The sequence below is a fragment of the Rhipicephalus microplus genome, chromosome X, assembly GCF_043290135.1.
Source record: "Rhipicephalus microplus isolate Deutch F79 chromosome X, USDA_Rmic, whole genome shotgun sequence".
Classification (NCBI taxonomy): Eukaryota; Metazoa; Arthropoda; class Arachnida; order Ixodida; family Ixodidae; genus Rhipicephalus; species Rhipicephalus microplus.
In genome coordinates, this window is record NC_134710.1 from 113,500,607 (window position 1) to 113,518,284 (window position 17,678).

The 17,678-nt window shown below is 48.7% G+C and overlaps 1 protein-coding gene across 1 annotated transcript; it reads right to left on the reverse strand.

The window, feature by feature from the left end:
- Positions 1 to 4,055: 4,055 nt before the first annotated feature.
- On the reverse strand, positions 4,056 to 17,456 carry LOC142776952 (uncharacterized). Its single transcript, XM_075881267.1, has 3 exons — positions 17,096 to 17,456; positions 14,775 to 15,187; positions 4,056 to 4,334 (listed from the first exon to the last, which is right to left on the reverse strand). Exons 1-3 carry the CDS (start codon positions 17,148 to 17,150, stop codon positions 4,074 to 4,076), a joined length of 729 nt encoding a protein of 242 aa, XP_075737382.1. The 5' UTR covers positions 17,151 to 17,456; the 3' UTR covers positions 4,056 to 4,073.
- Between the last annotated feature and the right edge of the window lie 222 nt (positions 17,457 to 17,678).

Consider the following 17,678-nt stretch of genomic DNA (forward strand, 5'->3'; position numbering starts at 1 on the left):
GAGGACCTCTCATATAAAGCGCTAGTGGAAAGCCACCTGAAAGCTGCACAAGTGTTGTCGAAGGAGTGCTACGACAAATCGGCGAAGAAGCGCGCTTTTGAAGAGGAAGTCAGGTAATGCTGCTGCGGCCGTCCAAGAAGAACAAGCCTGAGGTTCATTGGGAAGGGCCCGCCAAAGTAATATCGAAGCTTTCTGATATCAATTATGAAGTGAAATTAGGATGGCGGCTGAACAAAATTTACCACAGTAACTTGATGAAACCATACGTTCAACGTCAATCGGTCGTAAATCTGCTGTGGAATGCTTCAGAGGAAGAGGGAGCAGAAATTTTGAGTTCTAGTGATGTAATCGAAAGGGGATCGAAGGTAACCTTGGAGCAGTTGAACCTAGAGCCTAGGTTAAGTGAAGTCCAGAAGGAGGACCTGAGAAAGATTGTTTCCGAGTTTGGAGACGTGTTTTCGGACCGTCCCGGAAACACGATGGTGATCGAACATGATATCGAGCTAACTTGTGAGGAGCCAATCCCTAGCAAGCCGTATCGTCGTTCCCCTGTGCACCGTCGCAAATATGAGCAGCTGTTGGTACCGCATATGTATTGTCGCCTAAAAGTGGCCGGTTACTGAGTTGGAGCATGATAATCCAACAGCACATTTTTGACGTTCGCTACAAAAAAAGGAAAGCTAAACTCTAATGCAGACGCATTGAGCCGTGCGTTTTAGTTATTACCTTCTCCACCTTTCGGTTTCTCGCTGGCGATTCGGGGCAAAATTTTGTCCTCATCACGGCCTTAGCTGAGCGCTATCGTCCAGAATGAGCTCAAGGAGCCAACTTTATGTTCTATATTATTTCGTTACATTGTTGTACGTGTAAAAAAATTCTCATTTTAAGAGTCTTGTGTCCCACATGTGCCTCTTGATGTAGAGGGAACGAAATTCCAATAGACACGTAGCTAGGTATATGTTGTACTATACTTTGTCTGGTGTTCTGTCGGGTGACCGAGGGCACTTGCTTGTGCCGTGTGTTGTCTGTTGTCGAACCGTTCTTGACAAGTTGCAGAACCATCGACAAGTGCTGAGACCAAAGATGGTCAGAAGAGACGAGCGAAGCTGGCCGACAAGTTGTGGCGACAAGCCAGTACAGCTGGGATCCGTCCTCAAAAATGGGATGTGTTCCCGGAACGGAGTCTGGAGCTGCATTCTCCCCATGGCCCTGGAGGCGAACCTGGAGGGACCTGGTGAACGAGCGCGCCTGACATCCGAGCCACGTGGAAGCAGCTCGTCTTTCCTGCGCATTGTCTGGCGGCGGGGGTGCTGTTATGCCTGCGAGTCCACAGCGAACGTCCATGCCTCTGAAAAAGGCAATCTGTGTCAAGGCCAGCACGCGAGCCCGCCTGACGCGATGAACAACTCAACGGCGTCATCACGCGACGGCGCCTTCCCGCCGCGCACGTGCAGTGAGTCACCTCAGCCAGCAAGCCGGCACCTTCCTGTCTGGCGAGTCTGACGCAATGCGCGGTGACGTCACTCGTCCTTGGGTGCAGCCACGTGCAACGCTGTTGCTTCAGATTCGATGACGCGGCCCAGCGGCGACCCCATTGGAGGATTCTGACCTCACGACCAGCGCCGCTTCTGGTTGGACATTTGGTTACTCAAAGAATCCACCCGGTGCATATAAAAGAAGCCCTGCGGCGTGTCGGGAGCAGTAGATCTATGTGTTAGAGAGGAGAGCTCGGCTCTTCGGGTCTCTAAGCTGTCGGCCCTAGTGCCGAATTTGTAACGCCTCTGTATATATGCTGTACATAAACCTTGTTTAACTCACCGTCGTCTCGTCCGCTCGTCTATCAGCTCTGCGCAGAAGCAGTCGCGAGCCGAGAAACCTACGCTACCAAACGGCTGGTGACCTTCCCGGCGGAGTTCGAAGCAGTGGCGCCTTCGGGACCGTGTTGGCGTCGCCGTCTTTCGAAACAGCGGTTGCAGTGGCGAGATCCTTGGCGCCCTTCGTAACGTCGTCGGAGGCGCGCTTCGTAACAGCGCACAGGCCTGCATGCAGGCCTGCATTTTCAATGCAGCCGGTATTCGATTCCGGTATATGCAGCCGGTATTCGATTCCGCGACCTGCGGGTCAGCAGCCGAGTACCTTAGCCACTATAGACCTCTGCAGCGGGGCATAGTTGTAATTGCTTCGACGCGTCTCATGAATAATGCCAATGATTGATTGATTGACTGACTGACTGACTGATTGATTGATATGTAGGGTTTAACGTCCCAAAACCACCATTTGATTATGAGAGACGCCGTAGTGGAGGGCTTTGGAAATTTCGATCACCTGGGGTTCTTTAACGTGCACCCAAATCTGAGCACATGGGTCTACAACATTTCCGCCTCCATCGGAAATACAGCCGCCGCAGCCGGGATTCGATCCCGCGGCCTGCGGGTCAGCAGCCGAGTACCTTAGCCACTAGACCACCGCGGCGGGAATAATGCCAATGAATAATGATGCCTTGGAAGAACTTACCACTTTCAGAGAACGTATGAAATGCGTATTCAAGTATATGTTTTCACAACGAGTGCGCGGGGTATCTTTATTTTTGTACGCTTGTTTATTCAAAGAAATCTTCTAACTCAATTCCTTTTTTCAATACTTCAGCTCATTTGCTTGATGGAACTTGGATATTCTGTAGGTGTCCCACAATGTCATATGTGCTGTTCTGTATAAAGCTCAACACAATGGTATTCAGCATATTCGTAAGATGTCACATGAGCTGCTTGCAAAGTACGACGGCGCTTATTGTCAGCTGTGACACGGTGGCCATGGTTCAAGGGCTAAAAGCCCATGCACACTGTAATACCATCACAGCTTGAAATTGGCTTTGCGAATACCCGTAACCTAAACAGCGTTTACGTCACTGTTTTCCATGTCGGCGCAATGGACCGTACAGTGTTTGTGCGATTTTGACCAGGCTTGGAGTGTTTCAACTCATGCTGGGCGCGACTGTACTTCTTATCGGAGCGCAATCGTTCATACTAATAAGTAGCACTTTACAACGACTGACGCTAGATAAAATTTATTTCTACATCGGCAGAGGCACTGCGTTGGTGCCGACATAAGGCTTTTGTTACATCCTTCTTTTTCTTCTTCGTTGTTTTCTGCTCCCTGAAAAACGCTTAGGATGCATGCTTCCATATCACTTTCAGCAAGGGCTTTCGGCTACAGCACTTTCTGCGAGCCATACCTCTACAAAAAGTACATTAGAAAATTCTAACGTCTTTTTTCCTGTCAAGCCTTTTTTCTTCCAAACCCTTTTAAAACATTTTTCTTTTCACGTTTTAGTCTTTGTTTATGGTCCCACTTCCGTTTCCTTTTTTTTTCTGATCTTCATCCACAACTGACTTATAGTTATTGGTATTTCTCGCTTCATCACAAGATTGATGACTACGTTATTTGTTTAGACAAGATTATGCCTTTGGATCAATTTGATGTAGACTAACGCACAAGAAGGCGTTTTTAGTCATTTACAACTTTTTTTGTAGGCATATATATTGAGAAAACTCAAACGTATAACGGCAGGACATGAGTGCCAGCACAGCATCTTTTATTGTGCGTTATATATCACATCAGCCTACATATGGGCTACCCATTTTATGACGGCGCCGCAACACGTACGTCACCTAGAGGAAACAAAGGACCCCAGTTCAACAATCACCAGATTATGTTCATCGTAAGTATTGCACTAGAACAGTAAAGGCGGAATTTCCATTAGGAGAGAATTGGGGGGGGGGGGGCTTTAGACATTGACTTCAAGAGACATTCATAACGGCCTCAATCGCTTGATTCTTATTTTTTTTTTCTAGCACATTGCTTGAGTGCCGCCACAGAATAAAATCCGTGAGGCGTTCACTGGGTGTTGGCAGTTCGCAAGTTTGCATACTCTTAGAGCATATACGTACATGAGGTATACTGAAAAAGGCGATTCTTGCTGAGATGTTGCGAAACACTAATGGGCGCAGCGACAATCATTGCCCAGACATCGCCAGAACAACACTAACAACAACAAAAAAAGAGCGGCATGTAATTTATTGTTTCCGACGGATGAGTCGCCGCTCACGGTGCGTCTTGCGGGCGTGGTTGGTGATCTCGAGGAACTTGCTGCGAAAAGGCAGCTTAATGTTCTCGAGCACCGAGTCGATGAATGACTTCGCCTTGGTCTCGATGGTGATCACGATGTACTCCTTGTACTGGCGCAGCAGCTCCGTGGTCAAAATGCGGCCGAGCCAGTTGAGGGCGATTGTGGCTCCCGTGAAGCGCGTGACGTCGGCCTCCCCGAATTCTATCACCTGCGCGGGATGAGAAAGCGTATTCAGAACCTAATTTGGGGGTCCAGCGTGCAGAAAACGATCAAATCTAGCTATATACATCTACCTCAGCATCTTTGCTAATCATGGAATGTTTAAAAAAAGCCACACATCAGTGAACCATGAGTGGACGAAGCTCTGGGTATCGTATCGGTAAGTAACCGTATCCGAACATTGCCCCATATAATGTGTTGAATGACATGATGTGTATATAGAAACGTAAATTCCTTTCTCCTTACAGTTGTCTTAGGCAATTCAAGGAGGATTTAGAAAACTGCTGGAGTGGAGGATATGCCTCGAAAATGAATCCAAGATCCCGCCATCTTACCGGTGGCAAGGTACTATTTTAATATGTGTAATTTTTTGGGTCATATAGTGATCGGTGAGTATATACAGCCGCGGCCACGTCTGTGTAGAGCACGCGAACAGCCGGTTTTTGCTCTGTGGGGCAAACCTTGGGGCAGTACCAGGCTCTGGCGTGATCAGCCTGACAATTAGGCCGTGCATGCTCCTGATACACTACTTCGTAGCATGAAACTGCCTCATGGTTTCGGCCCGCAGAGCAAAAACCGGCTGCTTGCGCGCTCTATACACAGACGTGGCCGCGGCTGTACCTTTGTGTTTTCTTGAGGTTTACTTGAGAAGCCTCAAAGTCCAGACCTTAGCAGAGAGCAACTAAACTCTCCTCGAAAGGATATATTTTCGGCGGAAAGAGAGGTCTCTTACAACAATAACAACAACAACAACAACAACAACAACAACAAAGGTTCTATAGTACTAACTTTGGTTTATTAACTACTTGTCACATATGTAACTACCCTTTTAGTAAGTGAAGTTATATTAACGAGGGGGTTAGTAAGCCTTACTACTCTCGCCACAAAAAATGCAGTTAGTAGCGGCGCTACTACTCTTTTCGTTTCTAACTAGTACAATGTAGGTAGCAACGGTTAATACCTCCCCCCCCCCCAAAAAAAACAGCTTAGTAATCGCGATCACTTCACCCGACATACTCGTTTTTATAACGATCGATTTCCGATTTTCGTGAGTCTCAACATTTCAATATACTAGGCTATTATGCACAGAATGCCATGAATACAACATACAAACTCAACAGCATACAAACTCAACAAGGCTGTGCGATACGTTCAACGTTTTAAGCGCTTCTAGGGGTATTCATAGCCCAACCTCTGGGGAAAGCAGCTAGATGAGCCTATATTCATGAAGCATCCAATTTTTTTCGCGAGGTAGCGTAGCATAGGACTTGTAATCAAGCATATTATGAGAAACAGTATGTCATATGTCTGTTTTACATAATACCGCCTCACCATGGTCTCATATACAAGACCCAAGACGAGGTACTAAGCTTACATATATCATCTCAATGGACTTGAATGGACCCTCGTGCTAATAAATAGGTTGGCAAAAGCTCGTAATCATACATTTTTACTAAAAAGTTAGTAAACGCGCGTGTTTACTTGTTTCCGGAGAATTTTACTACCTTCGCGGCATACATTTACTAGCCAGCAGCTACAGTGATTGATATGTGGGGTTTAACGTCCCAAAACCACCATATTGCCGCGAGGAGTCGCCGTAGCGCCAGACGCTACGGCGACTGTATCTCGGATGGTGAACGCGCCTTGCGTTCCAGTGGGACATTCTGTTCCCCGACGGCCGTCGAACGCGCTGTTCGCCACCCGCTAAGCCGGCGCGTCTGCTTTCCTTTAGTGGGCGCAAGTCCGCCAAATAAACGGATCTCCTTCTATTTCTACTAACCTCCCGGTCTCCTGTCTTCGGGCTACCCTCACTCTTACGTGACATCTGGTGGAGGTGCGGGGTATGCACAAAAACGACCTTAAAACAGCCACTGCAGAGAACGAGGACGCTGAAGACACAGATACTCGAAGCAGTCGCCGCCTCCCAAACCTGCCACCTGAGCTGGGACCGCTACCGCACCCCACGCGACCACGAAAGGACGCTTCCACAGCCACCATGAGCACCCCGCAATCACCTACCCCTGTCATGCTGCAGCAGCCGCGGGTGCCCCCAACTTTCCATGGTTATGCCGCTGAAGACCCAGAAGAATGGCTCGACCAATTCGAGCGCGTGGCTACCATAAACAGGTGGAATGAAGAAATGAAGCTGCGATACGTTTACTTTTCCCTGAACGGCCCCGCTAAAACGTGGTATGAAAACCATGAGACCACACTGACCACCTGGGTATTTCTGAAGAATGAGTTGCTCAGGACCTTCACCAGCATCATGCGAAAAGAAAGGGCCCAGCTGCTGCTAGAATCGAGGACCCAACAACCCAATGAGACCCTAAACGTGTACGTCGAAGAAATGAAACATCTTTTTAGGCGAGCGGACCAAGACATGACCGAAGACAAAAAGGTCGGATACCTAATGCGAGGGGTGAAGGAGTCGCTTTTCGCCGGTCTCATAAGGAACCCTCCTAAAACAGTCGCCGAATTTACTGAAGAAGCGCACACCATAGAAAGGACCCTGGACGCCCGGACTCGGCAATACAACCACCCGTTTCAGCTCAGCTCGCTCTACTCGGAACTGATTCGAGGTGGGCTAACCACCAACAATCTGCGGGAAGCTATTCGAGAAGTGGTTAAAGAAGAACTACGCCGATTGCTACCTCCTACCCCCCAGCCCCCCCAAGGAGCATCTCTCTTGGACATAGTGCGTGATGAAGTCCAGCAGGCGCTTGGCTCTTCATTAGTGACGACTCGAACAGAGGCCGAAGCAATCACTTACGCCGCTGCAGTGAACACTAGGCCACCCCGACGAAACGAGCCCAGTCCTCGACGGTACGCTGCAGCCCCAAGTAGCCGTTCGCCCTTACCCGCCCACCCTACATACGAGAGACGCCCGAGCCAAAGAAAATGCGACACCTGGAGAACTCCCGACGACCGTCCCCTATGCTTTCACTGCGGTGAGACCGGCCACATTCTTCGACACTGCCCCTACAGGCGGATGGGACTGCATGGCTTCTCATCTCAGGCACCACGGCCACGCCCTGGACAACGACCTCCGGCAATCGAAGACTACTTGCGCCATACAGAGTACTTGTCCAGCCGTTCTCCATCACCGCCATCCCCACGCTTCACGCCACCGAACCGCAGCAACAACGAACGAAGAAGGTCCCCAAGCCCCCGTAGGGGAAACTAAAACCAGCAACCTTTGGAGGTGAAGTTGCTTCAAGAGGAAAAGCCGAAGACCCTCCACCGACGACCATATATAACGACAGCACATCATCTACGACGACAACGCACAACAACCCAAGCCGCGAGACGAAGCAAAACGAAGCAACAAGACGAAGCCGTGACCCGAACCCAAAACCAACGCGCAACTCCAGCCCACGTGCCACCGATTTTGAAGTATCTATCGACGGCCACCCGGTAACTGCATTGATTGACACAGGAGCTGACTACTCGGTCATCAGCGGGCCATTGACAGCACAACTGAAGAAGGTTAAGACGGCTTGGGACGGCCCGCAGATCCGCACAGCGGGAGGCCACCTCCTCACCCCATCGGGGCGATGTACTGCAAGGGTGACATTCGATGGTCACACATACCTTGCCACTTTCTTGGTGCTCCCACAGTGCTCCCGTGACGTCATTCTCGGCATGGACTTCTTGACTCAACATCACGCAGTTATTGACCTGGCGTCCAGATCCATCAAACTCTCCTCGGATGAAGCCATAAATTCATACTCGGCACCACATAATCACGCAGCCCTCCGTGTGCTCGAGAATGACGTGAGCGTCCCACCCCGATCAACGACTCTAATCTCCGTAACCACTGGTACTGCCGAAAATGCTCATGGCGTCGTCGAAGGTAACATGCAGCTTTTGCTTGGCCGTGATATCGTTATCGCAAGAGGCATTGCGGACTTCCGGAATGGACAGGGCCCAGTGCTGCTAACAAATTTCAGCCAAGAACACCGTCACCTGGCCAAAGGCACGACCATTGCCTTTCTCGATGAAATCGCGGAAGTCAGTGACACCCTCGCCCTTTCGAATCCAGCGACCATCACCCCACAGACCCACAACTCGCAGCTGTCATTCGACATTAACCCTTCCTTGCCTCAATGCAAGCAGCAACTGCTCCAGAACCTCCTTCAACGTTATGACGACTGTTTCGCCACTTCCTCACAGGTCCGACACACTTCTCTGGCAAAGCATCGAATCATAACACAAGAAGACATCCGCCCTCTCCATCAAAGCCCTTATCGTGTGTCGGCACGTGAACGTCAGGCCATCCGAGAGCAAGTTGAGGAAATGTTACACAACGATGTAATTCAGCCATCGAAAAGCCCATGGGCGGCACCAGTCGTCCTTGTCAAAAAGAAAGACGGAAATCTTCGGTTTTGCGTCGTTTACCGACGGTTGAATAGTGTAACCAAGAAGGACGTGTACCCTTTACCAAGGATCGACGATACCCTAGATCGTCTTAGTGATGCAAGGTACTTCTCGTCCATTGATCTGAAGACAGGGTATTGGCAAATTCAGGTTGATGAAAGAGACCGAGAAAAGACTGCCTTCATCACGCCGGATGGATTGTATGAGTTCAAAGTGATGCCATTTGGACTTTGTTCCGCTCCAGCAACCTTCCAGCATCTAATGGACACAGTACTGGCAGGTCTCAAGTGGCAAATATGTCTCGTATACCTGGACGATGTGGTCGTCTTCGCCTCCAACTTTAGCGACCACCTGAAAAGGCTCCGGACGGTACTGGACGCAATTAAGTCATCAGGGCTGACACTGAAGCAAGAAAAATGCCATTTTGCCTATGAAGAACTACAGTTCCTTGGCCATGTTATAAGAAAAGATGGCGTAAGACCAGATCCCGAGAAGACAGCCGCTATCGCACAGTTTCCTCAGCCGCAAGATAAGAGAGCAGTGCGCCGATTCTTAGGACTGTGCGCCTATTACCGGCGCTTCGTCAAGAACTTCTCACACATTGATGACCCTTTGACGCAGCTCACCAAGTCGGACGCCCCTTTCGAATGGAAAGCTGAGTAACGTGAGGCATTCAAAGAACTTCAACAACGTTTACAGTCGCCGCCTGTGCTGGGTCACTTTGATGAAAATGCCGAAACTGAGATACATACAGACGCCAGCAGCATCGGCTTAGGTGCCGTTCTCGTTCAGAAGCACAAGGGCTGCGAGCGCGTCATCGCGTATGCAAGCCGCTCACTGTCGAAAGCGGAAGTGAACTATTCCACGTCTGAGAAGGAGTGTCTTGCGATATTATGGGCCACCTCGAAATTCCGCCCATACTTGTATGGCAGACCCTTCAAGGTCGTAACGGACCATCATGCGTTGTGCTGGTTGGCCAGTTTGAAAGACCCTTCTGGCCGCCTCGCTCGATGGAGTCTACGGCTTCAGGAGTTTGACGTGAAGGTAGTCTACACATCTGGTCGTAAGCACTCCGACGCAGACTGCCTCTCAAGAGCCCCTGTCGGCGCACCACCAAGCCATGAAGACGACGATGCCTTTCTTGGGCCTATCAGCAGCAGCACCTTTGCATTACAGCAGCGCTCAGACCCGATCCTACAACAGTTGATCAACTACATCGAAGGAAAGGCCTCCATACCCCCTGCACTGTTCAAGCGTGGGATATCCTCCTTCTGTGTGTTAAACTGGGTGGTAGTTAAAAAGAACTTCGCACCGAATAAGGCAGCTTACCTTCTTGTCGTCCCAAGCAGCCTCAGAGAAGAAATTTTACAAGCGTTACATGACGAACCCACTGCAGGCCACCTCGGTTTTACACGCACACTCCACAGAATTCAAGAACGATACTACTGGCCCCGTCTCTCCTCAGATGTTGCGCGGTACGTCAAGAGTTGCCGTGAATGTCAGCGCCGGAAGAGACCTCAAACAAAACCAGCTGGATTTCTCAAGCCAATTGAACCCCCGTCGAGACCATTCCAACAGATTGGTATGGACCTGCTTGGACCTTTCCCCACGTCAACATCCGGTAACAAGTGGATCATAGTGGCCACTGATTACCTTACCCGATACGCTGAAGCTAAGGCCCTTCCGAACGGCACAGCCGTAGAAGTTGCCAAATTTTTTGTCGAATCAATTCTCCTCCGTCATGGCGCACCTAAGGTACTAATAACAGACAGGATAACGGCGTTTATGGCTGATCTTACTCAGGCAATCTTACATTACAGTCATACAGATCACCGAAGAACAACTGCGTACCATCCGCAGACAAATGGTCTCACGGAACGCTTGAACAAGACCATTGCCGATATGCTCGCTATGTACGTGGACACAGAACACAAGACCTGGGACTTAATTCTGCCTTACGTGGTCTTCGCCTACAACACCGCGGTGCAGGAGACCACTAAAATGACACCATTTAATCTCGTCCGTGGGAGGGATGCCGTTACTACCCTGGACGCCATGCTGCCTAATGTCACCGATGAAAACAACCTAGACGTGGCCGCCTACCTTCAGCGCGCAGAAAAAGCCCGGCAACTTGCTCGCCTGCGCATAAAAGACCAACAGCGAAACGACGCAAGACGCTACAACCTGCGGAGACGCGATTTAACATACAGGCCAGGTGACAAAGTCTGGGTTTGGACGCCCGTTCGCCGCCGAAGATTAAGCGAAAAACTCATGCGCCGTTATTTCGGCCCATACAAAGTCACCCGTCAAGTGGGTGAAGTGGAATATGAAGTGGTCCCTGATGGGGCTAGCTCATCCCAACGACGCCGCGCACGACAAGAAGTGGTACACGTCGCCCGTTTGAAGCCCTATCATGCGCGCTAAAGGAGGCTCCCTGTTTGCATCTCTTGTTTTGTTTATGTGTGCGTGATTCGTGCTTATTTGCCATTTACTTTCGCACAGGCTGTCCTTTTGTTTTGGTTTTATTTTAAACAAAGCATCGGGTCGATGCTTACGTTGAGGAGGGGAGCAATGCCGCGAGGAGTCGCCGTAGCGCCAGACGCTACGGCGACTGTATCTCGGATGGTGAACGTGCCTTGCGTTCCAGTGGGACATTCTGTTCCCCGACGGCCGTCGAACGCGCTGTTCGCCACCCGCTAAGCCGGCGCGTCTGTTTTCCTTTAGTGGACGCAAGTCCGCCAAATAAACGGATCTCCTTCTATTTCTACTAACCTCCCGGTGTCCTGTCTTCGGGCTACCCTCACTCTTACGTGACAATATGATAGCCAGCAGCTACAGTACAGCTTGTAACTTTAGCAATTACTAACCAGGGAAGCTTTCTTAGCGTTTTTATCTACAGTATAACTACTAAGCCACCTATGTCGCCAAATCTTTCGTAGATGCCGCAGTACACTTTCCCGTACTCGGGGCATCTAAGCAAAATTTAGACAATCTTTAATTTTATTGACTAACTTGGAATAGATGTCCCGTTCTATGTAATGATACACCTATAAGAAATAGAAGGGCACATGATGATGTGTAGAAAAGAACAACTATTTTTATAAACTATATGGGTGCTAACCATGTACACTGTGTGCGATCCGAAAGTAGGGGACATATTGCCTTCAAGTTGCCGCTACAGTAAAAATCTGCTATGTCGAAGTCTTGGAGATTTGCGTGTGCGTTTGCGTGCGTGTTCTCACTTGTTAGCCATTCATATGAGTTCTCATACTCATATGATCATACGCTCACATGAACATATGATATGCTCATGCGATTATGAGCATCATAATATGTATGATCATATGTGAATATGATGTGATCACATGAATGTGCTCGTTCTGTATATGTTGCAGTGATGTGCACTCGCCACAGTATACTTACATGGAGTAGTTAGCGGGCCATTCATTAATGTAAGAGGACAATACCCCTCCTTTTTTTTACCCTTGTGTAATAGAATCATCTTGATATGGCAGCGCCCATGCACATATAACAAAATAGGCGTAAACCTCAATTCTCGTGGTTACTAACAATTAGGTAATAACCGAACCACTCGAGTCAGCACTATTTACTTACTAACTAGGTAGTAAATTTCGCTAGCCTTCATTTTACTACCTTCACTTACTGAGAGGCTTGACTTTATGTGACAAGTGAACGGTTAGTATTTAGTTAGTGAATATGCCGACCTTTTTTAAAGAGTGTATTACTAAGATTCCTTCAATAAGATCGTTTAACTGAGGTACATGGCAAAACGTTAGTAACGACGCAAGTGGAAGTAACCACAGAAACCTTCGAGCGCCTGCTAACATATAGGTAGTAAAAAGGCAGCAAGAAGTTAGTAATATGACCCCAAAATTTATTAACAGTTGCTGCTATACTAACTTGTGGTTACAAGCTTTTTCCTAACTTTTTTTAGGGATGAAGCTCCTCTTGGTCTAACCTTGCGTAACCGGCAGTATCTCCCTAGCAGTATAATAGATGGCGCTGTCTCATCACTATTTCTCGTCTCATTTCCTAGATGGTGTAGGTCCAATAGAAGTGTGTGCAGTAGGACGGACGGACGGACGCACGAACGCACGGACGCTTCGCCCTATTCATCATCATTCACTCCGTGGATATGGTGCGCTTTTTTACAAGTGCAGCTCAGCCAAAAATATTTGTTCAAAATACTGCACAGCCGGTGTCGTCGCCGGCCCTCCCTTTTTTTCTAGAAGCATGACGCTATTTGAAAGTACTCAATTCAAGTAAAACAGTACTTGCATATCCAGTCTCGCACGAAGTTAACGCACATTCTTTGATAAGATTCGCGCGATATATCTAGTGGGCGGTGAAGTCGCTGTATTGTAATCGAATTTTTCCTCAGCAAAGACAGAATCAGTGAGCAAACGGAAAGGCAAAAGGTTCTTCCAATTAAATAAGGGCGAGGATGAAAGCAAGCATGCGGGGGTGATATGCATTCGCTGGATCATGCAGCGAAACTCTCTCCAGATAACTAGAAAATATGCCACGATCATCGTCGCACTGTACATCCAGGCAATGCGCAACGGCCACATGCTCGTGTAGCTATAGGTCATACTGAGCGCGATGGAACAATAGTCTTCATTGGGTGCCATTCGGAATAATTGATTGATTGATTTGTGGGATTTAACGTCCCAAAACCACCATACGATTATGAGAGACGCCGTAGTGGAGGGCTCCGGAAATTTCGACCACCTGGGGATCTTTAACGTGCACCCAAATCTGAGCACACGGGCCTACAACATTTCCGCCTGCCATTCGAAATAATATCAACGCCACCTATAGACTATAGGGTATTGTGGGTGGCCTGCGAATGTTCTCTGACGTCGGAAATACTCGACTTACTTGTGGAACGTCACGCGGAGATTCTGTCTGCGTCAAACCAGAGAATATGTCGATTGGTGCCGATAACTCAGATGAGCCCTCACCCTTACTTCAAAACCAAATTAGAATATTCTAGAGGCAACGCTTGTCAATAACATTCGGTCAGAAGTGCCCTCGCATGCAGGAATCTCAAACAACACAACTATCTCGAGTTTTCAAGTTTGGTGTCAGGGGTCCTTTAAAGCAGCGCATGCAACAGCGTCGCAGTGACGCCATCTCAAAACACCGTGTCTCTCAAAGAGCCAGTGTGACCGCATAGTGGTCCTGACGGATGCAAGACGCTGTCTTTGGAATCTGTACACAACTGAACAAGAAATTACTTCATATGATTTCCGTTGTGACACACCATTTAAAAGGTACTCTCCCCATGAACACAAAGTGCACGAGAAGGCTATATACGTGATGCATGGGCGAGAGTAGGTATAAGTACTTAGATGAGAGCACGGTGAACGGCTGGATCGGGCGCACATGGCTGGGATTGAAAGAGAGGAGGCGCTGAAAAATCTCACACATTTAACAACACTATTGTCAGGCGTCTGTCACGGTACGCTAAAAAAATTGAATATCACCCTGCCGCGGTGGTCTAGTGTCTAAAATACTCGGCTGCTGACTCGCAAGTCGCGAGATCGAATCCCGGCTGCAGCGGCTGTATTTTTCAATGGAGGCAAAAATCCTGGAAGCCCGTGTGCTAAGATTTCGGCGCGCGTTAAAGAATCCCAGGCGGTCTTACCGGAGCCCTCCACTACGGCGTCTCTCATAATCATATGGTGGTTTAGGGACGTTAAACCCCACATATCAATCTATCAATCAGCGTCCCAGCGCTATATCTACACCACCGTGGCGGGTGTGGGGGAAGAGAAAAAACGCTTACAGCGTTCGACAAACCTCTGCAACTCCACTCGTTTTTTGACGGATTCGTAAAGTCTTAGCGTCAGTCAATTCGCGAGGCAATAAACTCTGATTATGAGGTCATTCATTTAGTATCGGGAAAAATTTTTCATGACCCACTCAAAGGCGATCGATGATTCTTCATATCGGAAAACATTTTAAGGATGGCATTTAGGAGGTATATAGGCGAAAATGCAGCGCCCGTAAGCAAAAGTGTAGTCACCTTGAACTGGGTTAGCACGGGGACTTCATGCTGGACGCGGATCTCGACGCTAACCGTGAGGCGTGTCAGTATAACATCCATGTGTCCCTCTAGCTCGAGCACCGAAATGGGCTTGAATTGGTACATGCTCTTGATGAAAAGGTTGCCGAACGTGAGCTGTCCCTCGATGGTCACGGTGTACGCATTGCGTAACCGGAGCACAGTGTCCGCAGACCGGCGCAGTCGGCTCAGGCCTTCCACGGACACGTTGAAGATGCGGCCGCGGTCCATGATCACTTCCTCCAAAATCAGCGGATCCAAAGTGGCCGACACGCTCGGATCGCGATCCAAACGCTCCACAATCAGGTCCAGCAAGCTGTTCGCCAACCAGACGTCGCGACGGTAGGCACGCTCCAGAACACTCTGGTCCTGCTCTGTCCTCCGCGTCAGCACATGCGCAATGCAGCAAAGCCAGCGCCGTCAACAGAATGGCCAGTGACGTTTATCATCGTCGACAAAACCACTAGCGACCTCAATTAACGCTAGAACACAACACGACAGAATGATATCAATTAAGAGGCATGTACCAAACCAAAATTAGGGGACCCTTAAGCTTCGCCTTCAAGAGTTGAACGCGATAGCGAAATCCAGCCCCTAGTGCGCCTTCAATCGCAAAGTACATACTTATTGATATGTTTTGTTACACACACACACACACACACACACACACACACACACACACACACACACACACACACACACACACACACACACACACACACACACACACACACGCACACGCACACACACACACACACACACACACACACACACACACACTAACACATACAAACACGCGCGCGCGCGTGCAATTTATTTATATTTATAGTAATGCAGTGACTGTGCAGTGTGGCCACTTCCCTCGAACGGCGCTCTGCTGTAGTCGAGACACGTTTTTCACAATGTCTCACAGATGGCACTCAGACACACACACACACACACGCGCGCGCGAATGGTACATACAGGTTTTTGATCTAAAGCAAGGGCATGGCCTCCAAGATACATGCCGCGCGGTGGTTATAAATCTAGGAGGCTATAAACAGTCTCACCATGCCTCACAGAGAGCAGCACATTATCTAGCGTTTGCTGTTTGCTTGACCAACGCCTCTGGAAATGCATGATATGTTTTCCGCTAGATAAACATAGTTGTCCATTTTGAGAGCTGTTTGAAAGTTCCCGAGTGTTTTTAGCGGTGATGGCTGCACTATTCCGGCCTTTTTCGACGTAGTTTGATGGCCTCCCAAATGGGCCTACAAATCGCCGAATGGGCTCGTTTTCTTCGTGACACCTGTAGAACAAAATGCGTTAAGGGGTCTCCTTCCACTACATGACATTTATGCGTTTTTTTTTTTTCAAAGCAGATGTAAGTAACGTCGTGGCTTTGTGGTAGAACACATTCTTACCACGCGAACGGCCCGGGCTCGATCCTCAATGAGACCGAAAATTTTATTCTTAATTTTATTTGCTTTCTCAATTTTTCGCTCACAACCAACGTGGCCGACGCCGATGGTGGAATTCCTGCGACACGAGCTCTCGAACGCTATCGCGTTGAAGTGAGTGTGTCCATTATGGCTGCGCAAAGCCCCGATGGTAAGGTAGCACGCGGCGAAGAAAGGGAGCATAAAAATGACGTGATAAGGTCTCCGCAGACCTCTTACTAGTTTCTTACGACGACGGTTCTGTATGCGTCAAATGTGCCATTTAATCGTATGCTAAGAGGCATACCGGAATTACAAGTAACAAGAAAGTTTGCGTGCTAACTGCATGCTGGTCACCTATTAAGAGAGATGAACTGTTAGATTATTGAATTTAGCACGACACCGCAATTTTGTTTCGTACTATTGTGACCCACAAAAGTCGTCGCAGTTTCGCTTTTGAAGAGTACTTTAGCTGCTATATAGATGTTGCTGTGGCCTATTTGCATTATGCTGACGGCTTTGTAAACAAACGTCTACAATCGCACCACTGTCTTATGGCCGCTGCTATACGTGCACAATTATGTTCACTTTTTATAGAGCCTCCTGACGTGCAACGACACGACGCAGATGTTAAATAAGTACGCTACAATACACAGTTTACACCTTCAAATATTTTCGACGGATTGCAAGCCCTTCCACCAATCAAGGCTAGACCGTTCCGCTCATTTCGCGGCCCGTCTGTTTCAATTCTGATCTAGCGACGTAACGTTTAGTGATACACTGATGGCCTCGTAAACACAAAAGGAAATTCGATGCGAACAGCGATGTCGGGGAGTGTCGCGAGTGTTACAGAAGAGTACTCACTCATGGCTTCCAAGGCGGCACACAATACGGTCAGCCAAATAAGACATTTCTGCATGGTTCAGTGAGCGACGCTTGTCAAGTCTTGTTCCTTTCAAGCACATTCAGGAGCCATGCAGACATCGATCAGCAAACCAGTTCCGGCGCTACCAACTCGTCGTCTTCATTTCAGTGTCCTATTTTGTGCGTCGTCTTCTTCCGCATCTGGGCACGCGCCAGCCTTTGACAGAGAGTCAGCCGTAAAAGCCCCTTTGCCTCTCTGCAATAACACGTAAAAGCAGCGCTACAATGCGAACAAACGATACAGAAAGAGATTAATGCAGTTTTTCACAAATGGCGCCATGCCTAAAGGAAGTTTGGAGTTGGGCGGCCTTCGTTGTATTTTTGTTCTTGTTTACCTATTAGCTGTGACGCATCTCTTTAGCTTGCGCTTTCTTTTACTTTCTTCACCCTCACATTTCTCCTCCTCACCCTCGCTCCCCTGGCCGCACGCTCTGCTGGCTTGCCTGGATAGCCGAACCTTTCAAGTTGCTCGCCTTCGGATTGTGGGAACAGGCATTCGCATCCCGCGTAGCCGAGAATTTTT